Source organism: Eucyclogobius newberryi, unplaced genomic scaffold (genome assembly GCF_026437365.1).
Source record: "Eucyclogobius newberryi isolate DKJ021-1_F unplaced genomic scaffold, fEucNew1.0.hap1 SCAF_13, whole genome shotgun sequence".
Taxonomy (NCBI): Eukaryota; Metazoa; Chordata; class Actinopteri; order Gobiiformes; family Gobiidae; genus Eucyclogobius; species Eucyclogobius newberryi.
In genome coordinates this window covers 12331034-12357395 of record NW_027315757.1, presented here as the reverse complement: position 1 = coordinate 12357395, position 26362 = coordinate 12331034, and the positions used below count along the sequence as shown (strand labels likewise).

Here is a 26362-nt window from a genome sequence, read left to right as displayed (position 1 = left end):
TATACAGGTTTCCTAAAGTCTGGGAGTATGAAGATGCATATACAGCATTCTGTGACACTGTCATCCAGGCACGACTGATTGAAAACCAAGAAATCCTCAGAATGAAGAAGCTCTTGTCCCTGTTCCAGAAGGCCGTGGCTGCAGAGCCGCTGCGCGGTCAAATGGCCCAGCAGTTTCAGGAACCGCGGCACTGCCATATAGCCTCATGGCTAACCCTAACCTTAACCCTAGACCTGACCCTAACCTTAATCCTAACCCTAACCTTAACCCGGCGCGGTCTAAAACGGCGCGGTCAAATAGCGCAGCAGTTTCAGGAGCCGCGGCACAAAATAACATGGCAGTTTCGGCCGCGCGCCGCGGCTCTGTAGACACTCCCGTTCCAGAAACTCATCAGAAAACACCCTGGTCGTGGAAGTTACCGGTAATTAAATTCTTCTTATTGTTTGTGAAAGAAATAAATAAAAGATCAGATAAACATCACAGCTCTGTTTATTCATGAAATGTCATTCAAGATGAAACCAATCCTGTTTCAGGAGTCCACATATATGTACGAGGCACTAGGGATCTCTTATTACTGATCAGTCATTGATCTGAGCCTGAGTGTTAGAGCAATAATGGAATTAATTAAGAAAAGTATTTTTGTTTAAGTATAAATAAGTATTAAATTAATGTAATTGCTAATTCCTAAATTCCTAATTTTCTAATTATTAACAAAGCCTAATTCTTAAGTTAAATGTATAATTTATGTCATGCTTCAGTATGGAGCGGGAGAGGGCGGGGCCAGAGAAGTAGGCCAAACTTAATTGGTAAAAGGGGAACAGGTGAGACGGGTCGAGATGGAAGTCAGAGGGTGACCGACACGGTCTTTGACCGCGCATATCCGGGCATATCCCGCACATCCCCGCACATCCGCACAGCGCAGAACATCGTGCATCTTTTTGATTGTGCAAAATAAAAGAAATAAACGCACCACGGACTACGTGAGTTTTTGTTCGTGAGGATTTTTGTGTGAGTCAAGAAACGGACACCCAAAGGATGGCTCCTAAGCAGTTTTTAGCGAAGATTGACTAGAAGCCAATATAAAGTCAAAGACCTGGTAAAGTCAAAGACACGGGAACGCTGGAATCCGGAGCAAAGACGCAACGGGGCGTGGCACACGTTTGGAATTATGAATGGATCAGAGACGCCGCTGGATGAGCGCGCGAGGCTCGCGCCGTGTGAGTATCAATAGCGCAATTGTGGCTTTGGACATTTGAACAATCTCGCGCTTTCTGACCAAAGGCACGGATTGTAAATGAAACGGAAAATATTCTTGGAAAAAGTTGGAACAATCACTAAAGTTGTGCAAACGGATCTGGACAAATGAATGAAACGGAGGAACGTGGAAATGAGGAGGAAATGGCTCAAAACAATAACGGAGAAATGGAAAATGACCTCAAAAGACTCAGTGCCAGTCGCAGAGGAAGGCTGGGCGCATGTACAAGACGAATGAATGAAATTAAAGCGCTTCTTTCTAATCCTCTCAATACAAACTATGTCACAAATATTTTTGAACATTTTAAAGTGGCATTGAGGGAGTTTAAAGCATGTCATGAAGCAGTGCAAAGACTATTACCTCCAGAAATACAAGAAAATGAAACAATTGATTGGTATGAGCCTAAAATTGAAATCTTTAATTCTTTTATGATGGAAGTTGACTCATGGATTATGAGTCCAGACCAACAAGTAGAACCAAAGGACAGTGCATCAAATGTGTCTTTTCGATCAAGAGGAAGCTCAAATTCTGGAAAATCACAGAGCTCCAGTGCCTCTAGAGAGCGCCTGAAACTAGCCTCTGAAAAGGCTGCTATGGAAGCTCGGTTGGCTGTGCTAACTGAAAAACATGCAATGGAAGCTGAGAAGGCCAAAATCAACGCTAAACTTGAGACAATGGAGCTGGCAGCTAATATCGCTGCATCTGATGCCATGTTAAAGGTTTTGGACAATTGCACTCAAGGTGCTGAAAATGCAATGTTACACAAAGCACTGAGTGAGAGCGAACGCAAACATGATCAATATATCACAAGCATCAAAGAACACAATGTGTCGATGGGCATTTCTGAGGGCTCATCTGTTAATTATCCTGACATTGCTACGATACCCAAAACTCCACTTCAACACGTTATAAATCAACTACCGGATGGAGGGAAATCTAGAAATCCCAAGTTCAACCCCACTCCACCTGTACATGTGAGAGCCACACCTGGGAGAGAAAGTGACTCTGAAAGTGACTCGAGCACAGGTTCTGAAGCATTACTTTCCAGAGAGCTGCTCTCTGTTATTCAAAAACAAAATGACATCACCAGTCTCCTAATGTCACAGCAGCAACAGTCCTCACTCCCCTCAAGACAAATTCAAGTGTTTGATGGAAATCCTTTGCATTTTCAAACATTTATAAGAGCATTTAAGTTTGGCATTGAGAATAAAACAAAAAATGATGATGACAGACTCTATTATTTGGAACAATATACAAGTGGCCAAGCAAAAGAGCTTGTAAGGAGCTGTTTTCATATGGATATAACGCTGGGATATAAAGAAGCACAAAAACTCTTTAAAAGACATTTTGGAGATGAAATCAAAATAGCAAATGCATACATGGAAAAGGCTCTTAACTGGAACAATATCAGACCAGAGGATGGAACTGCATTGCATGAATATGCACTTTATCTGAGAGGATGTTGTAACACAATGAAACAGTTGAAGGCAATTCAAGAATTGAATCTAACATCGAATCTCAAGCTGATTCTGTCAAAACTGCCATATAAACTCAAAGAAAAGTGGAGAACAGTGGCACATGAGCTCGTAGAGAAAAATAAAACCTGAGCAGGATTTTCTGACCTGGTGGCATTTATTGAAAAACAAGCTAGTATTTTACTAGACCCTCTCTTTGGTGAAATCCAGGATGTCTCCAGAAAAACCTATCAAAAACCCACTGTGGCAATAGACTCAAGACCTCAGCTGCGTCCACAGAGAAATAAGAGCAGCAGTTTTGTCATGACCATAAACGACTGTAAAGCTGTGTGTTGTATTTGTGGAAAAGCAAATCATTCTCTGGATCAGTGTGAAAACCTTAAAGCACAGAAACATGATGTAAAAGTACAACTGCTTAAAAACAATGGAATTTGCTTTGGTTGCTTAAACAAGGGACATGTGAGTAAATTATGTAAAAGAAGAATGACTTGTGAATACTGTCAAGGCAGACATCCAAGTGTGCTACATATACACCGCTCAATGGACAGTTCAAATCTGCAACAGAAACAATCGGTCAGTGGCACATTATTTTCAATGGAAAAGAGAAAGAGTTGTGATACTGGGGCTGGAAGTGACTAAACTGTCGATAGTGCCTGTACAGCTAAAAGCGGCAAAAGGAGACAAGACAATCGTGACATACGCTTTCCTTGACCCTGGAAGTACAGCCACATTCTGCACAGAAAACATCATGAGACAACTTAATATCAACGGGAAGAAGACACAAGTTTTGTTGCAAACAATGGGACAAAGAAAGCCAGTTGACAGCTATGAAATAAGTGGTTTACAAGTTAGTGATGTAGATGGAAATAACTTTATCGACCTGGAAAAAACGTACACTCAGACAAATATTCCAGTGACGAAACGAAACATATTCACGCAAACTGACATCGACAAATGGCCTTATCTGAAGGAAATACAAATCAAACAAATTGATGCGGACGTGGAACTCCTGATTGGAGTAGATGTGCCAAAGGCAATGGAACCATGGCAGATTATAAATAGTCATGGTAACGGCCCCTATGCTGTAAGAACTTTACTTGGATGGGTGGTGAATGGGCCACTCAATTCTGCAGCTGTGGACCGACATGGTAGACCTGTGGCATCAGTAAACCGCATTTCAATTGAAAACTTGGAGACTATTTTGAGGCAACAATATAGTCATGACTTTCCTGAAAAAGAATATGAAGAAAGGCCCCAAATGTCAGTGGAGGACACGAAGTTCATGAATATGATGACACAAGACGCCACATGGAAAGATGATCACTATTACTTACCATTGCCACTCCGCAACAGAGACACTGTCATGCCTAATAACTCTCATCTTGCTGAACAAAGAGCTCAATATCTGGCCAAAAAGTTCAAACACTAACAGTTTTGCAGAGGAATACATATAATTTATGGATGACATCATAACTAAAGGTTATGCTGAAAAGGTGCCATCAAAGGAGCTGCACATACAAAAGGGCAAAGTGTGGTACATCCCCCATCATGGTGTGTATCACAGGCGGAAAAAGACTCTCCGAGTTGTGTTTGATTGTACGTCATCGTTTCAAGGCACGTCCCTCAATAAAGAGCTGCTGCAGGGACCTGATTTGACAAACTCACTACTTGGTGTGCTGCTAAGATTCCGTCAAGAACAAGTCGCAGTAATGGCAGATATTGAAGGAATGTTTCACCAGGTGAGAGTGAATGAAGAGGATTCAAATTTTCTGAGATTTCTATGGTGGCCAAATGGAGATGTGAGCCAACCCTTGCAGCAATACAGAATGAAAGTTCATCTATTTGGCGCCATCTCTTCACCAAGCTGCGCCAATTTTGCACTGAAAAAGACAGCAGATGATAACAAGCAAAGTTTCACAGCTACAGCAGTTGACACAATCAAATCAAACTTCTATGTGGATGACTGCCTCAAATCTGTCCCAACAGAAAAGGAAGCCATTCATCTAGTCAAAGAGTTGAGTGAGCTATGCGCCAAAGGTGGATTCAAACTGACTAAATGGGTCAGCAATAGTCGTTCTGTTCTGTTTTCTATTCCAGAAGAAAATCAAGCTAAACAGATTAAAGCACTTGACTTGGACAGAGACAAACTACCAGTGGAAAGAGCCTTGGGCATGACATGGAATATAGAGAGTGACACCTTTTGGGTTTCAGATTTCAGTCAAAACTAAATCACTAACCAGAAGAGCAATTCTCTCTACTGTAAGTTCTGTCTATGATCCCTTGGGCCTGGTAGCACCATTCGTGTTGAAAGCAAAACTTATTCTACAAACACTCTGTCAGCTGAAATGTGGATGGGATACAATAATTCCCGATGAACTGTCACAACGTTATGAAAGATGGTTGTTTGAACTGGAACAACTAAAACATTTTCAAATAAATCGATGCCTAAACCCAGAAGACTTTGGCAAACCAGTGACCGCTCAATTACATCACTTCTCTGATGCAAGCGAACAAGGGTACGGCACTGCAAGCTACCTGAGAGTCACCAACAGCTCAGGACACCTTCATGTGGCTTTAATTTTGGGAAAAGCAAGAGTAACACCTCTAAAGAAAATTACTATCCCCAGACTGGAGCTCACAGCTGCCACTCTTGCTGTCCGTGTGGATCGCATGTTAAAAGCAGAGCTAAAAATGGACTTAAAAGAATCCGTTTACTGGACAGACAGTCAGTCTGTTTTGAAATACATTCGAAACCAGTCAAGAAGATTTCAAACTTTTGTTGCAAACCGTATTGCCGTTATCCAGGCATTGTCTTTTGTGGACCAGTGGAGATATGTGGATTCAAGGCAAAACCCTGCAGATGATGCCTCACGTGGTTTGAGCATTGAGGCTTTCCTAAAATCCAAAAGATGGATAAAAGGACCAGCTTTCTTAGAACAAAATGAAAAACAATGGCCACCTATTCCGGAGGCAATGAAATATCCTGTTTCAAATGAGGACCCCGAGGTCAAAAAGGATGTCTTTGTGAACACTGTCAATGTTGCACAAATAAGTCCCACCAGCAAACTAATGGAGTATTTTTCGGATTGGAATAAACTCAAAAGAAGTGTTGCATGGATCCTGAAGTTTAAGGGACTGTTACTGAAAAGGACAAAAAGAAAAAAGGAAAATTTGAAAGAAAATGAGAATAAGTTGACAGTGAAAGATGTTGAATATGCTGAACAATGTATTATTGCATATGAACAAAGACAACATTACAAACAGGAAATTGACCTTATTGAACGGAAAAAATACAGCCCTAAGAACAGTTCAATCTACAAGATGGACCCCAGGCTGGACCACGAGGGACTGTTGAGAGTTGGTGGCAGGATCAACAAACTGTCTATGCCCATAGAAATAAAAAATCCTATCATTTTGCCTAAAAGGTCCCACATCTCTAAACTGATCCTCAAAGCCATCCATGAGCAAATTGGTCATACCGGTCGAAACCATATGTTGTCAAAATTACATCAAAAATACTGGATGTCCTCTGCTAATGCTGCCGCACGCAACATCATCAGAACCTGTGTTTATTGCCGGCGAATGCAGTCTGCGGCTGGAGAGCAGAAGATGGCAGATCTTCCAGAAGATCGAGTATTGCCTAACATGCCACCATTCAGCACAGTTGGTGTGGACTATTTTGGACCATTTGAAACAAAACGGGGTCGAGCTACTGTGAAAAGATGGGGTGTAATCTTCACTTGTTTAAACACTCGAGCAGTGCATTTGGAAGTAGCCAGCAGCCTGGACACGAGCTCATGTATAAATGCAGTCCGAAGATTTATATGTCGCAGAGGAACTGTATCAAGTATCAGATCAGACCAAGGCACAAACCTCGTTGGTGCAGATAAAGAACTTAAAAGATCACTGGAAGAGTTAAATCACAACAAGATTAGTGAAACACTCCTAAACAAAGGCATAAACTGGATATTCAACCCTGCAGGAGGAGCCCACCATGGAGGTGTATGGGAGAGACTTATCCGAACTCTGAAAAGGATATTGTGCTCTATAATGAAGGAACAAGTCATTGATGATGAGGCCCTACAAACAATGCTCTGCGAGGTGGAAGCAATAATGAATGACAGGCCCATCACAACAGTAACAGATGACAAAAATGATGTGGAACCATTAACACCAAACCATCTCCTGCTGCTTAAAACAAAGCCCGTTCTGCCTCCAGGATTATTTGACAAAGATGACATATACTCTAGGAAAAGATGGAGACAAGTGCAGTACCTCGCTGACCTTTTTTGGAGAAGATGGGTCAGAGAATATCTCCCAATAATGCAACAAAGAAACAAATGGAACAAAGTCAAAAGAAATCTACAACCAGGTGATGTTGTTGTTATCGTGGATCACACGGCTCCCAGGAATTCATGGATCCTGGGACGGGTCCTGCAAACAACGCCTGGAAGTAAAGGATTAGTGCGAAATGCTCTTATTAAAACTAAGACTGGTATTCTGCAGTGTCCTGTGACCAAACTATGCTTGGTATTGGAGAATGAAGATTAATGAACATTGAACCTGCCTCAGAACTAACTGACTGGACCCAAACTTTCTTATTTAAAACAAAGGAAAACCTAAGTCTTAATTGAGTATTAGATTTAAATATTAGTATAACATTATGCATTGTTGTGTTATATTTGTAATTGCTAGGCCAGCAATTAGGGGCTGGAGATGTTAGAGCAATAATGGAATTAATTAAGAAAAGTATTTTTGTTTAAGTATAAATAAGTATTAAATTAATGTAATTGCTAATTCCTAAATTCCTAATTTTCTAATTATTAACAAAGCCTAATTCTTAAGTTAAATGTATAATTTATGTCATGCTTCAGTATGGAGCGGGAGAGGGCGGGGCCAGAGAAGTAGGCCAAACTTAATTGGTAAAAGGGGAACAGGTGAGACGGGTCGAGATGGAAGTCAGAGGGTGACCGACACGGTCTTTGACCGCGCATATCCGGGCATATCCCGCACATCCCCGCACATCCGCACAGCGCAGAACATCGTGCATCTTTTTGATTGTGCAAAATAAAAGAAATAAACGCACCACGGACTACGTGAGTTTTTGTTCGTGAGGATTTTTGTGTGAGTCAAGAAACGGACACCCAAAGGATGGCTCCTAAGCAGTTTTTAGCGAAGATTGACTAGAAGCCAATATAAAGTTATGAGTTATCCAATGTGGCTTGACATTTCTATCCACCGATACTTATGAATTTCTATTCCATGTCTAATTTTTACAGATCCGATCTTCTGAAGAAGAGATTACAGCGAGTCACGTTAATAAACAAACGCACGTGTGTGTTGAATCAGTCCGCACGGGGGAGTACACTTCCACCTGAGTTCTCAAATGGCCGAAAAATTGTCCGTTACGCCTTTAAGGCTCCATCTCCTGTAAATGTGTAGATTGTGAAAATGTGGATTCTACACCTGAATCTTCCCTCCAGTCCTCGGAAAACATTGACAAAATGCCAGACTCTGAATCAGATGAAAGTGATTTAGATTACTGATGTTGTTTCCCTGGTGCCTCAATGTAATGGCCTCATGTTAATGTTGTACGTTTAGTTATCAGTCATACTTATATCATTCCTCTGTTTATATGTATATCCTATTCTGCAGAAAGTTTGTCTTATACTCAGTATATTTCAGAGAGACTTTACTGAGATAGAAAGATACACTGTTAATTAGCCTCTTTATCACAATGTAAGTGCTGCTATTATGATTGTAGTTATTAATTATTGTTCATATTGTACATACATATAATGATTTCTTAAAATTATGATTTTGCTTGCTATTCACTTTTACCAATAGCCTCTTTAAATAGGTAACTGGTGTGGAAAGGGTTAAAATAGTACTTTTAGATTATGTTTTTATAGTGTAGTATGAATCAAGAATAGAGAATTTGTAATTGTTTTAATAGCATTCAGTTGAATACTGAATGTGGAGTAAGAGTTTTCAAGTGTGTAATGATAACATACAGATTTTTTTTTAAACTTACGTTTGCACATAAACTAAAGCACCCAGAGTCTCACCACTTTACAACCTCCAAGAAAGTAGTTATGTCTCTGAGAATCTGAATTTCTCAAGTAATCAATCAAAGAATGAAAAAATAAGAAGGTATGAAGATGGGTGTATGCCCCAATTTGTCACATATGGGTAAACTGGCTACTTTCAGGGCCGGCCCAGCCTATAAGCGAACTAAGCAGCCGCGTAGGGCCCCGAGGCGTTAATAGGGCCCCCAATCTGGCAACCCGTTTTATGCGAAGTGCAAGCGCAGCGTGCGCCACTAGTAGCGCTGCTGGCGCGGCAACGCACACAGCGGTAACATGACACACAAACTGCATTTATTTGTAATGACAATCTGGCAACCGAGACACCAAACCTGCGCTGATTGGGCGCGAGCAGAACGAGAGCAAAACATAAACACAACAGAACGTGGTCCCTGCGTGGTCCTCATGTCCAGAGGAATATATCCCCCCGATGCCGAAAAACGAAAGAAGAAACTTCTTGAAGATCTAAAGAAACTGCAAACTCAACAACACTCTCCAGGTATTGAACTTATCTTACAAAGAGACGGTTAATGCTGCTGTTTGAAACAACACGATTCTGTCACGTTAGTTCGCTCAGGCTGGAGGCGACGAGAGCTCTGCCCCGCGCATTATATGTGTCTGAATGAAAAGATAATAAGCTTCACATTTACACCAGCCCGGTAGTGTTAGCTGCAGGTGAGGCCGGTGAGGGGCGTCTATGCCCCGGGTCACTAAGAGGCGGAGATCCGGTCCGGACGAGCGCCGTCTCGTCCAAAACCTCTGATGTGAGACTTTGGAGTGAACAGTGTGCGGCTCCTGTCCCGGGCCCCGTGGGCCCCTGTCCCGGGCCCCTGTCCCGGGCCCCTGTGCAGCCTCAGTCAGAGATGAGCGGTTTGAGTTTCCGCTCTCTCTCTCACATCACCATGTGTGAGATCAATCGTGACTCGTGATGTCTGTTTTACTTTGACTTCTTAAAGTGTTGTTGTTGTTGTTGTTGTTGTTGTTGTTGTTGTTGTTTATGGCGGTTGGCATCCAAGTGTTGCATTACCGCCAGACTTTATTCCTCAGACTTTGTCGTAGTCCTCAGACTCTACTTTATTCCTCAGACTTTGTCGTAGTCCTCAGACTCTGTTCTTAAAGTGCAATGAGAGGAACGTAAAGGTTTATGCACGTGAGGTCCATCAGCCAATCACATCGCAGCATTGTTTCATGTCCAGTGTGTGATGTTCTGATCAGAACAAACATTTATATTGTAATTCACTTTTAATAGAGCAATAAAACATTTCAATTTATTTAAAAAGCATCATTAGACTATTTGTTATAAATTATAATAAACTGATAGTGAAAAATAACCAGACATATTATAATTACGTCTGTTAAAGAATAATACTATATATTTTTATATAAATGTGGCAAAGTTGCAGAAACACAGTCTCTTCACTATAGCGAGGTTTGGACCTTCACTTCTCGTTCTGTTCATTCTCTGGGAATAACATGTTTGCACTGTTTTATCAGTGTTAATTGTTAATCAAGCAATGCTTATGCCATTTGTTTAATTTAATATAACTTGTTTTGTCACTTTGGCAAGAAGGAACAGTTGGGAGCTGTAAAAGATAAATTAGTAAGGATAACTATTACTTTTACATTTTCAGTTAAAATGAATCAATTTGATCATAATTATTTTCATAGCCAATATTGTATTGAGTAATTAAGTACACTAATGTATTAATAACTGGCTTTGGTCATTTTCTCCTGGCACAGTTTCATCACATCATCATTTTATAGCATTACAACCTCAACATTTTACTCTTATTTTAGCCGGCTGGACCACATTAAAATGCAACAGAATACACGAAAAAGGTCTGAAAATCTCTGGGGGAGGGCCCCCAGACCCCCCCCTGTTCATTAAATTAAACTGCTAATGTGCTAATGTGGCTGTCGACCCTTAACGCCCACAAATACGCCCAAAAACATATCTGGGATGTGTGTTATTTGTACAGGGAGTAGAGGTGATGTCAGCGGAATACCAAGTTGCATTGTGGGATTTAAGTTAGCAATATTTGAGCTGTTGAGGTGCTGAGAATAAACTAACTGGCAAACGGATGCCCTGGAGTTTTGGTGCGCTTTGTTAGCGTTGAAGAAAGTTCCCATATGTGAATTGTTTACTGACAATGGCAAAAAACTGATTCTGATGACGTGGTGAGGGGCCCCCAATTTTTTTTTCGCTTAGGGCCCCCTGAAGGCTTGGAGGTATGAAGATGGGTGTATGCCCCAATTTGTCACATATTTGGGTAAACTGGCTACTTTGGCACCTATTTTCTCAAATACTGGAAGAAATCATGCAGAGAACTGTTTAACCCAGCTCAAGTATATATATTTGAGATTGGAAAACCACTTTTGAAAAGTAGTTCTGGTGTTGTGGAGCGAAATTCATAATGTAGCCACTTTCTGAGTCACAGCCTCTGGCCTATCTCCCTCCGTGGCCTTGTAAATGATACTTTCTTTTCAGGAAATGGGCAGCGAGTTCAGTTCGATTCAAGACGCATTTGATTCAACACCTCTCTTAAGTTCTTAACTTCTTTTAAATTCTAATCCGACAATTCGACTTTTTATTAGATTGATATATTATACTCCATGTCGACCGCGTGGGGCGCGTGGTGCGCTGTGAGCGCGTTCCTGTTCGTGTTCTTAAAGGTACGTGAAAGAACTCAATTCACAAACATGAAACTAAATGCGCCTTATAGACCTGGTTTAAACCCGGTTTAGACCTGGTTTAGACCCGGTTTAGACCTGGTTTAGACCCGCTTTGAACGGGTTTGGATAAGTTGACAGTTTAGAACTACATACAAGTTTGCATTAGATGTTTAAGTGTTTCCTGACCTTTAAAACGATGTATTCTGTGTGTGTTGATTACAAGACAAGACACTGCGGTTAGCAGAACCTTTGCTGTTTTTGCAAAAAGCGATATGTTTTACGCACACGCCATCATACTCACGAGCGCAGCTCCATCACACGCGCGGGTGAGGTGTGGGTGTCAATAGTCTGAAGGTTTATGTCCGCGCAGCGGGCACTCGCGTGCCTTTGTCCTGGCTTTTTGGCTTTTTAGACTTTTCTAGTGTTAAAGCACTTATTTAAGTATTTTCGGTAACCGACTTGTTTCTGTGCATAGCCTGAACTCCTTATCGTATTATTAATGCATTCATGTATATTGTTTTAGATGATAAATATGTGGATTAATGTTAGACCTGACTCCTTGTCCTTTTAAGAATTTCTGATGACAGCCTCAACTCAGGGGTCTCGCTACGTACATAACATGATACATGTAAAGACATGTGCACTTTGTTTTAGGCTCGACTAGATTCATAAGCTCATTTTTCCGTGATTATGTGTCAGATTGTAATAGTTTTGGTTTAGTCCTGGTTTAGTCCTGGTTTAGTCCTGGTTTAGACCTGGTTTAGACCTGGTGAAGTCCTGGTTTAGTCCTGGTTTAGACCTGCTTTAGTCCTGGTTTAGACCTGGTTTAGACCTGGTTTAGTACTGGTTTAGACCTGCTTTAGTCCTGGTTTAGACCTGGTTTAGTCCTGGTTTAGTCCTGGTTTCAGGGGTGCTACTGTGTCCAGTGCATGGATCTATTATATCTGGATAAGGTGTGGCTCGCCGCAGCATGTCGCCCCCCAGTGGCCACTCCTTGGTACTGCAGCCAAAGAAATCTCGCGGCCCAGAAAGCTTTTGTTCCCTAGAGCGCCATGTCACGACAAACTGCTTGTGTTCGGCTGAAAGAGCACCTAGAGCAATTCTTACCTATTTTTGGGTAATTGACTTTTTCTAATTTTAAGATTCTTCAGTTGTCTTTAAAACGCATTTTAAGCTGTTAGCTTCGGCTACGCTCTAGCGCGCCGCTCTAGCCCAGCTCGTGCGCTGATTGGTCAAAGTGGTGACCGTCTGGACCAATCAGTGCGTGTAGGTGACGTAAACAGGCCGAGATGCCTTGAAAGGCGTAAAACTATGGATCCATGAGTTTAATATTGAACAAATCATGGAACTAATGACCACCACGGATCTGAGGGCCGTGGGTCTGAGGGCCATGGGTCTGAGGGCCGTGGGTCTGAGGGCCGCGGGTCTGAGGGCCGCGGGTCTTAGGGCCATGGGTCTGAGGGCCGCGGGTCTGAGGGGCCGCGGATCTGAGGGCCGCAGATCTGAGGGCCCGTGGTTCTGAGGGCCGCAGATCTGAGGGCCGTGGGTCTGAGGCCCGCGGGTCTGAGGGCCGTGGGTCCGAGGGCCGTGGATCTACTACTCAGAAGCGATGTCTTGAAATTTGAAAAAACTAAAGAACGTAATAAATGCTATGGAAATGGAATGTTTTACCAGTTATAAACTAATCGATGTTACGTTTCGTGTCCATCAGTGTGTTATCTGTATTACACAGACAAGCACCAAAAATACTAACTTAATCATGACTTTCAGCATGTTTTGTGATTGATAAACATCTGAATACATTTGACTTGTTGTAGAATGATTGACATTTAGCAGGTAAAAAATCCATAATTAAAGAAATCATTTTTAGATCATACATTCCATGTTTGTAATAAGAATCAGAATTATTTCCATTGTCAGTGGAAAAGTTTACAAACTAGACATTTTTTATGGTTTTATAATAACACTAAAATATTCAGCCATGACAATAAATAGATTTTGGTAAATACATATACAAAATGTACAGTTTAGCACGTATATAACATAATATAATTAAATTGACCTATAAAAACAAAATTGCCATAATGAATAAATGTTCTGATGTAAAAGTAAAGAAGCAGCACAACAGCTTTCGACCATGAGCTGAGCTCATATTTTAATAGATCCATGAGTGAAAACGACTTGATTTTATGATGACGCAGTGGCAGTCGCTCTCTGCCCCTCCCGTGCTTCGCTCTCTCTCCTCCCCTCGTGTTCGGGTCGACTTTTTCCGGTTCAAAATCATTCCGTTTTCTTTAAACCAGTTGTTTAATATTTGGCTTTATCTTACACTGGTCTCTAGTAACTCTCTCTGATTGGTCAGCACGATCACATGGTACGCAAACCTACGTAACTTCCGGGCTGCGTTGCTGGAGAGCTAAAGGCTAACTGGCGACAGTTAGCCTTTAGCTCTTCGGACACCGCAGCCCAGAAGTGACGTAGGTCTGCGTCTGGTTAGCATACCATGTGATCGTACTGACCAATCAGAGAGAGTTACTAGAGCAGCGCAGAGCACAGTGTGAGATAAAGCGAAATATTAAACAACTGCTTTTAAGAAACTTTTTCACTGACAATGGAAATAATTCTGGTCCTTATTAAGTAAATGGATTAAGTCCGTATTTAGGTTTCTTGTCTGTGTAATACAGACAACACACTGATAGACACGAAACGTAACATCCATTAGTTTATACTTGGCAAAACATTCCATTTCCATAGCATTTATTACGTGATTTAGTTTTTCAGGCAGAAACATTTCAAGATATCGCTTCTGAGTCGTAGATCCGCGGCCCTCAGGTCCGTGGTGGTCATTAGTTCCATGATTTGTTCAGTTATTAAACTCATAGATTCATAGTTTTACGCCCGTAGCTTATTCGTGGCATTCGGGCTATTTCAAGGCATCTCGGCCCGTTTGCTTTACCTACACGCGCTCTGATTGGTCTAGATGGTCACGAGCTGGGCTAGAGCGGCGCGCTAGAGCGTAGACGAAGCTAACAGCTTCAAATGCATTTTAAAGACAACTGAAGAAAAAGTCCATGACCCATAAATAGGTAAGAATTGCCACTATATTCGACTTTTTTGAAAGCTCTAGGTGCTTTTTCAGCCGAACACGAGCAGTTTTTCGTGACAATGCACTCTAGGGAAAAAAAGCTTTCTGGGCGCACGATTTCTTTGGCTGCAGTACCAAGGAGTGGCCACTGGGGGAGTCTGCGACATGCTGCGGCGAGCCACACCATGTCCAGATTATAATAGATCCACGGCGCCACTGGGCAGCTCCCATTGACTTGAATGGGCGGCCATCTTGGCTGCTGGGGCTTGGGTTTGAGTTTCTTTCACGAGGTCAAAGGTCGGACTTCTGCCACCGGCGCCGCGGTTTCACTTTTCACACGTTTAAGTGAAATAATGCGACGTTTAAACAGGGATTTTACCTTTTACATTTAACAACACTAACTCTTTTGTATGAATGTCACAATATCAAATGTCAGTGTGATGAATTAACATCACAAAATGACCCTTATTCATGAAATATACTAAACGAAAATACAACAATATTGATGGACACTTAGACACAATGATTTCAGCTATATTCAACACATTTAATTTGTTGTGATTATGAAACTTGAACTTGAATCTAGTGCAGAATTTTGAAACATCCAAACATATTCATATTTCATTTTGGCCTAATATAGTAAACTAAAACTAACTATTATTAGTCTATATTGTAAAGCTGTGTCTCGTTTTGTCATAAAAACTGTACAAAAGTGTCTAAATGTGAATGGTCTTAAAGGCTATAGAAGAAAAGTGTGTTTTTGATGTTTTATTATGTTTTTATGATGGTGTTTTGTCCAGTAAAATCACACACAACATAAAATCATTTAGTGAAAAGATCCCGGCCTGTGTTGAGACCTGGTCTAGACCTCAGATGACCTTTAGTCATACTTTAGTTCTTAGTTTGACCCAGTTTCTCCTTTTACTTCAACACGTGAACATTCGTCAATCAAATGCATCACAATTGAAATATGCCGTTTGAAAATGGGTTTTCATGAATACTTGAATACTTTAAGAGTGATACTTTCTCTGATGACACGTCTCCCAAATCCAGGAACTTTAGAGCATTCGTGATGTTTGTAGCGACTCTTTCACATATTTCAGATATGACAAACACATTCAAGGCCAAACTCGGTAGGAACATGATCAGTTTCATACTTTGCATCATTTTGATCAGATAAAACTGAACATGAATTATTGTTTCAAAATGTGTTCGTCATCTCCAAAGGGCAAAACTCTGTATCTCAATCTCTCTATTTCACAAAACTAAAATAATAATGGTAAATTGCGGCTCTAGTTTTGTCCTTTGTGGCATTTAAACTGTAAAATATTGTTAAATGTAATGTTTGAAATGTGAAAAACATCAACTTTAAGACTTTTAACTGAGCATCATTTAAAAACACACAATTATGGACTGAAAGTGAACGTTCTGGACGAGCTGTTTTCTAACAAAGGACGAGCTGTTTTCACTGCAATTCAGCACAATTTTCCACTTTATTCACCGATTATTCTAAATAGATACATTTTCTGAAAAGACGTACTGAACAAAAATATAAAACACTGACAGAAGATTAAAAAGAGCTAAAATGATGATTAAAATCGACTGAAAGTCGAGTCACGTCAGGTTTGTTTGAATCAAAGCTCCTGAGACAAAAGGCTAAATAAGGATTTATCAGTCGATGGAGTCTTCAAACTTTTATCAGTCCAATTATTATTTTAATTAGGATCATAACTTATCAATAAAATGACACAAATGTCCTTTTTTATTATTTTCACTTCAGGTGAATCCGCCCCAAACTGCACTCTAAAACTAAACTCCAAACGCACTGGAATTCATGAAAAAATACAACATTTTATGTTAGAGATATAAAAGTTCAATTCGCTCCATCTCGTCTCTTTTCTGCTCTTGTCCCGCCCTTAAATCTAAATAAAATAGTCGACTTATACTTTCATAGTAAATGAATCATGTAAAGGTGTGTTTTTACATTTATTAGATTAATAATGTATTTAAAAAGTCCATCAAATACAATTCAAATAATACTAAAATAATAGTAAATTGCAGTTCTTTTGCAGCATTCAAACAGTAAAATATTGTTATATTTTAAATGTGAAGTTTCCCATATTATGACTCTGACCTCTAATGTTCATGACATTATCTCACTGTGTATTTTGCCATCACAGTGAATATTTGTGTATTTTGTAATTGTTACATCTTCACATTTAGACATGGGAAACTGGTTCATGCAAAACACGGTTCTGATGTTTACAGTGTGTGTGTTTTGTAAAATGTGTTAGTTCTTCCTCACAGTTTTGCTGCTTCCACATGAATGTTTTTTTGATCTGAGTTGCAGTGATATTTCCATATTGATCTCAAACTAAAGGTCTAAAGTGTTTGTTCTCTTGCAGACCTCGTGCTCGCTCTCCACAGAAGCTCCATCATGTTCTCCTGGTTTCTCCTCTGACTCCTTCCTCTTCAGAGTCGACAGAAGGCGGCTCCACTCCGGCATGAGGCTCGGCAAAGGTACAACTCCTTTATCCTGCCGCTCTTTTCCCAAAGGGTTCAGCTCCTTTGTGGAAGGTGTATAAATAAATGTTAAATAAATGTTCGGTCAGAATATGTTCAAATATTTACTTATATGATTTCACTTTATTTAGTTTTGAACATCTGGTAAAAGACGAAAGTTCTGTTTTGTCACGATACAAACATTTGAAACTGGATTTTGAAACCAAGAAATGTAGATATAAACTCTTTGCTTTTTAAATATTGTCCATTATTGTTTGCTAAAGCCAAATTGAAATAGCACAAGAATAATTGAAACACTTTATCGCTCGTGTCGATCCTGAACGTTTTGTTTCTGTTCCAGTGGAGTTCAGCGACTGCTCGGATCGAAGGAGGTTCGTGTTCCACAGCGAAGACTCTCGATTCTCCGTTCAGAGCGACGGAGCGCTCACGGTGAGACAAACGCACACGTTACACCTGTGTGACTAAAACTATAGCTTTCATTAGTGTTTGGGACATTCACCATGAAGAGAGTCAGATGCTTTTATGTCAATCCAACAGAAATGTGCAAAAACATGTTCAAACTGTATAATTGAGGACAAATGTGAAATGTCTGTAGAATAAATCAGGAAAATGCAGAAATGTGTGACTGTCGAGATGATTCTGTTCATTAACAATATCGTATCCTTGAGTTATGTCGTTCCCATTTAATCTGTTGTCTAGAAAAGTAACAAAAGTGTTCCCATCTGTTTATCTAATGTTGACATTAATTTATCAATCAGAAGGTTTGATCATTAACGATGAGCTCAAAAAGAGGCAGAAGCGTCTCGTTACTGTCCAAAACTGTGATATTTATCGAACAAAACTCAACTCGACAAACTCTACAAAAGACTTGTTGTTTTCAGTTGTCACGGTTACTCAGATGAACCTTTAACTTCATCTGGTGCTTTTGTTCCCGTCTCGCTCGCATGTCCAGGTGAAGCGACACGTGTCTCTGCACGACGGCCACAGACACTTCTCTGTCCACTCCTGGGACTCCAACGGGAACAAGTTCACCGCCCTGGTCCGAGTGCAGCACCAGGAGCGTCACCACGGCAACCAGAACGGAGACGGGCATCCCCAGGGAAACCACGAGAAGCACCACACCCACGGACAAACGGAGGTAGATCTGTGTTTCTTTTCTTCTTTGTCAAATGAATTCCTCCTCCTCAACTTTTGGTGGAGCGCTGCCCCCTACTGGCATTTATTCAGTAGTTTGTGTATATTTCTTTTCTACTCTTTTTCCTTTTGACAAACGTCTTTCCGTGTTTGTCTTTCTGTTCAGACTCCGCCCGTTGCTCAGGTTCCTGTTCAAGACGTTGCCAGTCGCCAGAAACGAGAAGCTGCAAGAAACGTAAGAAACCAGGATCATCTGGGCCGGGACTTTGTTTGTTTGGTTAAAGGCGTAATGGACGATTTTTCGGTGCTTTGAGAACTCAGGTGGAAGTGCGCATGCGCACTCCTCCGTTTGGACCGATACAACACACACGTGCGTTTGTTTATTAGCGCGACGGATCGCATCGCATCTCTCGTCTCCCGTAGATTTCCGTCTTCTTCTGAGCGAGCTCAAACAGTCTTTCTCCGTCTTCATTTTTTCCTGTACACTGAGGGAACTATATTATGATAGATCCATGCGCTTAGACACGCGGAAAAGTGCTGCTCTCATGGGGACGAGCCACACGTGGCTGCAGGTGAGCGGTAGGTGCGTTTTATGATTGATACGTGGCAGGACTAATCGGCCGTCCACGCCACGAGGAAATGAGACTCAGATTTGTGCCAAAAAAATCGTCCATTCAACCTTTAAAAACGTGTTTCAGATGGAGGAGGAGGTGGTGGTGCGAGGTGGAGCGACTAAAGGTCTGAAGAGGACAATGAAGGGGTGGAGTTTCAACTTCAACTTCCCTGAAAATGACAGTGGGCCTTTCCCGAAGGTGACTCAGGTGAGAAACTGTACACGGATGGCTCAAAACGGCTGCCATTTTGGATAAAGCCGAACATTCATTACAATTAAAAGAATGGATCATATTTTGATCATCGTGACTATACAGACTCTAAGACACAATCAAAAACACCTTTTTTATATCAAAGACACTTTTCAAAATGTCAAAAGATAATAAACCATTTCTGATTTTCATTAATTATACACTTTATTTGTGAATATTCTCCATCTAGAAACCTTCAGTCTCCATATTTCGCCCAGTATTGTCGTCTTTATTTAGTTAAAAATGCATTTAAAAAGTCTCAATGTACAACAGAAACCACTAAAACTGTTGTTAGTTGCAGTCCTAAGAGCAATAACTCTCTTTCATTTGTATTGCACATTTATATAAAGTGATTCACAATAAGCAAATACAATGTACAAGACGAGAACGAACAAATAAATAAACTATAACATTTATTACATGAAGTGGGACTTTCATAACGATTCATGGCAAATTGTTGCGTAACATCTAAAACCAGGTGAAATGTTCCATTCTCGGGTTCGGGGCGGCGTCAGGTGAACAGTTTTGTTCATCAACGCCAGTCGCCATTTTTATGAAACTACAGTGGAACGTAATGTGTAGAAATGAACTTAAATGGCACGAAAACACCAGGAACGGCCCCAAAGCTGAAGACGGCTTCTTTCAGGTCCATATTCCACTCTCAAGTCTTATCATTGTGTCAAATGTAGACGTGGGTAATATATCGACCTTTAGATCATATTCTGTTTAGTTTGGAGCCTTCAAACTTGTGATGCGTTAGAATCGAGTACAGCATTGTAAGTTTCCTGTGGGGCTGCAGGGCCCTAACCATGGGGGCCTGACCTCGGGGGCCACAGATGGGGTCACATATATTTGCATAGACCACACCCCTTTTACTCCAGTCCACTCCCATGTGTTTTTAGATCCGTTTCAACCATGACACAGCTCATGTGATTCACTACAGCATCACGGGCCCCGGGGCCGACCAGCCTCCTGAGGGACTCTTCACTATGAACAAGACCTCTGGGATCCTTTATGTGATGGAGGCTCTGGACAGAGAAGCCACTGGCCACTACACTGTGAGTTCTCTAGTACAGGGGTCACTACTAATCAGTTCATTATATTGTATATCAAATAGTCTAATGATGGTTTTAAAATAAATTGAAATGTTTTGTTGCTCAATTTAAAAGTAGATTTTAGGTATAATAAGCAATGTTTCTAAGTACAAAGTGAACAAGAGGGAGGACCAAAAGCACCCCTGCTTCGTTAAGTGTATACATCATTCTGTTAATAAATCCTGTCTGATCATTGTGAATCAGTCAAAAATGTCTTTCATAAGCTCTATTTAAATACATAAAACATGTCAAATGACTCAAAGTGTTGCATTCATTCTGTGGTTTTCATATTTTCTGAAATTCTGAGGTTAATCCCAGTTTCTCTAGTGAAATTACATTATGTTCCACTCAAACCTTTCCTGAAGTACAGACTTTAGAATGTTTTTTGGAAATGGCACATGTGGAAGAGTTCACTTTCCTTTCATGTTTAGTATTAACACTTTGTCCTTTTCTCAGCTCATGGTTCATGCTGTTATTGAAGGCTTCGGTCAGGCTGAAGATCACACAGTGATTAAAATCATTGTGATCGACATGAACGACAACCGGCCGGTCTTCACCAAGGACACGTACTTTGGCAAAGTGGCAGAGTCGTCACCTCTCAGTACATACTTCACATACTCCCTCTGTTCATTATGCACCTTTATGTAACGCACACGCAGCTCATTAAAATCCACACAACACACAACACTCCAAATGATACTAAGGCACACCAAGTCTAAATAATCCTCCCATTTACTCCAGAGTTGGTCAAATTGGTCCATTTTCCATAAAGTCAGTGATGTCGGTCCAGTTTGTGTCATCTATTGTTTGTGACTGCGTTTTCCCTGTTCCCAGCAATATATTCCAAAGGTAGCCATTGATTGTGTCCATGATCGGAGTTTTGAGGCCCAAATGCATAGTTCTGAAATTGTGATTGACGTGGGTCCAGTTTTCATATTCTACAAGAATAATGACTGTTGGGATCTGCTGCCTGTCCGGTCTATGGCTTTTTCTGTGTGCGGGTTTTACATCCAAATACTGATCCGTCTGGTCCAATTCACTGGTCTTTATTTACTTGTATACCTTTTTTTTCTTTTCTTTTTTTTAAAAATAAAAGCCTATCCCTAACCCTAGAAAAAAAATAGCAATAAAATGAAATAAATAAACTTAAAATTCAAATACAATTTAAATACAATTTAAATAAAAATATTATTAAATTAAAAAACATACAATTAAAATAAACATAAAATATAAATAAATACAAATAGATACATACATTTTAGTATGCATTTTCTTTTTTAGATCATAACATCCTGCAGGTGACAGCGACCGACGCAGATGAGGAGGGGACTCCTAACGCTCTTATTCAATACAAAATCCTTGACCAGGAGCCAAAGACTCCCTCACCCGACATGTTCACCATCAACCCCGTCAACGGCTTCATCCGAGTGAACGCTCAAGGCCTGGACAAAGAGGTGTGTGTTTCAATCTAAAGGACCCACTCGCTTTACTCTGCCGCGGCTGCCCTGTGGCTGTGGCCTCAAGTCTGTGGATCTGGTCTGTTACAGAAGAACCCAAAGTACACTCTGGAGATCCAGGCGGCGGACATGGAAGGAAATGGACTCACCGGGAAAACTAAAGTCATTCTGACCGTAACCGACAGCAACAACAACGCCCCGGCCTACGAGCAAACGCAGGTGAGGGCGGAGTTTAGACTTGGTTCAGTCCTGGTTTGTGTTTTTGGTTCGGTCCTGGTTTTATTCTCTCCGTTTCTTCAGTACACGGCCACAGTCGATGAGAATAAGAAAGACGCTATGGTGGTGAAGATGCTGGTGACGGACAAGGACGACGCCCACACTCCGGCCTGGAACGCCAAATTCACTATCGTCAACGGCGACGTAAATGGGCTGTTCTCCGTGGAAACCGGCCCCAACAAACAGGAGGGAATCATCTCCACTGCCAAGGTACAAAAGACTCATATTGTGGCGATGGTAATCGTTCTGTGGATTGTACAAACAAAAAGGCCAAAATAATAAAGAATAAATGGTGGATTTCATCAATATTTCCCTCTAGAAGACTTCAGACTGAACAATATTCCAACCTCATACTCGTATAAAGAAGAGGGGCATAACATTTTAACCAACCTCAAATATGCATGTGTGGACATGTGTTAGTTAGTTTTCCGGGTGTAAGCCCGGTGGCGTTGTTGGTTTTATTTTCTTTATTTTTATTTAATGTAAATTAGTTTAAAACATTTATAGTACCACCCGAATGCCACATATAGGAATATAATCTGGTGCGTGTAGCAAGGGCGTCATTGGCTCCGTTTGATCAGGACGCCAACATTTTATATTGTGCTACATTTTTCAAAAACAAAAAAGGAGAAAATCCCCCAAGAAAACCAAAACACACACATAAAAATGTTTGAATCCTTAAGAGCTGCTTCTTCATTTTGAGCAGTTTTGGACAAACATGTCAGACTTTAACAATGACATTTACTCAGCACTACTTCCTGTATTAAAAAAAATCCAACCTCTTTGATGGGATAGTACCTGTGGTGATTTATCATCATTTACACAGGAAATAATAATTGGCTAAACATGAAATGTTCACTTTAATGACACTTAAAAAGACCTGATGTGTGATGTCATATTCTAAGTGGCAGTGATGGGTAAATCAAAATGTGGGTTACACATTCAGACACTGTGTTGGTGTAATTAAATGAAATAACAGCCTATTGTACCATAAATGCTGTAATATAAGTGAGTCGAAATAAACACTACTGAGTGGCTCAGATCCACAAACATGGCCACATTAGCATGTCAGAGGAAAGCTAGCTTTTTCACTCGTCTATAGAATTCACGCTCCCTTGTCAGGAGTTGACTTTTGTCCCTCTACTGGCTGCACCTCCATACACGCCGTAGTCATTTAACGCTTTTTAACACTTTTCTTACGTTCTAAAACATGAGATGCTAAAGTAGTGTCATTGGAGTATTTTTAAAGACGATCGATACAAAGCATCAGATTTGTCTTTTCCTGACTTAAATAAACCTGTGCCTCGCTCCGTCCCAGGGCCTGGACTACGAGAAGAACCAGACTCACACTCTGCTGGTCGCCGTGGAGAATGAGGAGCCATTCGCCATCAAGCTGCCCACCGCCACGGCAACCGTCGTTGTCACAGTTGCGGATGTAAACGAAGCGCCCATCTTCGAACCCACCGTAAAGCAAGTCTCCAAACGCGAGGACCTGGATTTGGAATCTGAGGTGGTCCAGTACACGGCCTATGACCCCGACACGGCCCGCAACCAGAAAGTCATGTGAGTGTCCCGGGAAGGCATTTTGAAGGCGTCTCGGGAGGCGTCTCGGGAGGGTTTGTGGGAGGCGTCTCGGGAGGGGTTGTGGGAGGGGTTTACGGGAGGCGTCTCGGGAGGGGTTGTGGGAGGGGTTGTGGGAGGGGTTTACGGGAGGCGTCTCGGGAGGGGTTGTGGGAGGCGTCTCGGGAGGGTTTGTGGGAGGCGTCTCGGGAGGGGTTGTGGGAGGGGTTTACGGGAGGCGTCTCGGGAGGGGTTGTGGGAGGGTTTGTGGGAGGCGTCTCGGGAGGGGTTGTGGGAGGGGTTTACGGGAGGCGTCTCAGGTGATCCCTCATGTTTGTGTCTCAGGTATCGTATCGTGAGCGACCCGGCCGGCTGGCTCAACGTGTCCAAAGACACTGGACTGGTCACAGTGAAGTCGCCGATGGACCGAGAGTCTGTGTTTGTGAAGAACAAGATTTATACTGCTCTGATCGGCGCCTATGACAACGGTACAAACCAGGCTAATAATCACTCCTTCTGCAGCTTTTACAGCATCGTCACGGCAGCTTCAACAACAACCACAATATCGTCATGACAACATCAATAATATCATGGGCTTTATATTACAAGCTTCTCTAGACCATGATCTTTGTACATTTGATAATGTTACTATCATACCGAATACCGATACCGTATTTTCCAGAATATAAGTTGCACCAGCCAAAAAATGCATAATAGAGAAGAAAAAAACATATATAAGTCGAATTTTTGGGGGAAATTTCCTTGATAAAATCCAAGACCAAGAACAGACATTTCATCTTGAGATGCACTTTAAAATAATAACAGATGAGAGAACATGGTGAATAGGTGTACGTATGCTAACGCTAACACCTTCAGCTACATGACGCACAGACAGAACTGTGGTAAGTGTCTGGTATGTTAACGTAACATAATAACAGTTATTCAGATAAATATAGCATAAAGAACATGCTAACACGTTTACCAAAGCATCAGTTTTACCCCAAATCACTAAATCCATTGAATTCTTCTTCCTTTGTGTCACTTCTAAACAACTCCACAAACTCCGGAGGTAGAGGAAGTGCAGATTCTTCTTCTGCATCGCTTAGAGCCTAGAGCGCCCTCTTGTAGTTGTCAGTTTGAAAATAACGAATAATATCACATATAAGTTGCTCTGGAGTATAAGTCTTACCCCGGCCAAAACTATGAAAAAAGGTGCGATTTATAGTCCGGAAAATACAGTATTTGATCATCTTCTAATCCTGTTTTCCTTGATGTGAACTGGAGCGTTTCTGGATAAAGTCTTAAGTTGTTGTCCCTCCTCCCCTTCTCTCCAGACGAGGTTCCGGCCACAGGAACAGGAACTCTGCAGATAAAGCTGGAGGACGTGAACGACAACGCCCCGTCCGTCGATGACCGCGACATCAAGGTCAGCACAAACAGATTATTATTTCATAACCCTCGGCCAAGAGAGTAAGTCTGTGATTTCGGGTATTGAATTGTGAATTTAAAGACATTTCCTTTACAACCTTGATTGGTGCGCAGGTGATGCAGATTTGAATCCACGCATAAAATATGGCTTTCTGTTCATTTGTGGCGTATTTGATCAAATTGAAATGGTTTCTGTCTCGGCATTTCCTCAGAAATGAAGCCCGTCTGACTCGGCCGTTCTAAATGTGTATGTGGGTGTAATCCCTCATTCGTCCAGGAGGGGTCCATTGTAGAAAAATATTCAGTTGTTTCATCTGGACATTTTGACTCTCATCCAGGAGTCATTCTGCGAATCAGGAGCGGGAACTCAGATATTTATCCTACTCTGGGTAAGCCCTGCCCACCGGGAGGGACCTCCTGATGAAAAGGTGTTATTGGCATCAACTAAACTAAACCTCTTTGTTTTCTATCATACGAGTCTCTTTGTTTAGTCCTTAAAGGGCTTTCAGCCTCTATTGTCCCTGACTAAATGTGCTTGTTTGCACGTAGCAGCTTCAGTTGCTCTGAAGTGTTGATTGTGTTTCCTGTGTGTTTCCTGTGTGTCGTCTCTGCTCAGGTGTGTAACCAAGAACCAGCGCCTCACTTGCTGAGCATCACCGACAAAGACGGGCCGGGCTTTTCTGCCCCATTCAGAGTCGAACTGCAAGGATCGTCCACGGCCAACTGGGCCGCACACATGACTGACAGCAGTGAGTGACACGCAACACGCAACACACAACACACAACACACGCATGAACAACAGCAGTGCAATAAACTTGTAATAGTCTGATGAACCCGTTCCTCCTCAGAGACTGGGATTGTCCTGCTCCTGACCACAGACCTGGACCCGGGCTTCTACGACGTGCAGCTGCAGGTGTATGATGCTGAGGGTGAGAACCAAGTGTCCACGGTCAAGGCCCAGGTCTGCTCCTGCAAAGGTCCAGACGTGATGTGTGAAGCTGCAGGAGGACCACCTCTGCTCATCATCCTGGGGGTGCTGGTTGGGCTCATGCTCCTGTTCAGTGAGTTCACTTTACACTCATCCATGTTCTACCACCAGGGACTTTGGGCTTGAGGCGGGTTCACCCTGGACAGGGGCCGGTGTTGGATGAACAAGGCGGAGCTAATGATCTACATTACTATATATTATTATATTATATATCCTGCTTTAGGATCGTCCGTGACATAAAGTGAACTTTGACATGACAGTTCAGATGGTTCAGGGTTACTGCGGCTTCACTTTAGTGTTAGTTTCAGTGATGGTTCTGATCCATATTTACCTGACTTTTGGTTTCAGTGATGATTCTGCTGCCGCTGCTCTCTGCTCGACGCAAACGAGAGTATCAGATAGAACCTGTGCTTCAAGAAGACGAGGCGGGAGGCAAGGAGTCCGACGACATGAGTATCGAGTAA

At 41.7% G+C, this 26362-nt stretch overlaps 1 protein-coding gene across 1 annotated transcript; it reads left to right on the top strand.

The window, feature by feature from the left end:
* The first annotated feature begins 1707 nt into the window (after positions 1-1707).
* LOC140357772 (B-cadherin-like) lies at positions 1708-26362 on the top strand. The gene is made up of 19 exons (XM_072442290.1): positions 1708-1996; positions 4717-4790; positions 5536-6155; positions 16955-17094; positions 17438-17526; positions 18050-18235; positions 18398-18466; positions 18942-19052; positions 19997-20152; positions 20645-20789; positions 21470-21642; positions 21736-21864; positions 21946-22131; positions 23240-23484; positions 23827-23969; positions 24816-24907; positions 25526-25658; positions 25759-25971; positions 26247-26362. Exons 1-19 carry the CDS (start codon positions 1708-1710, stop codon positions 26360-26362), a joined length of 3309 nt encoding a protein of 1102 aa, XP_072298391.1.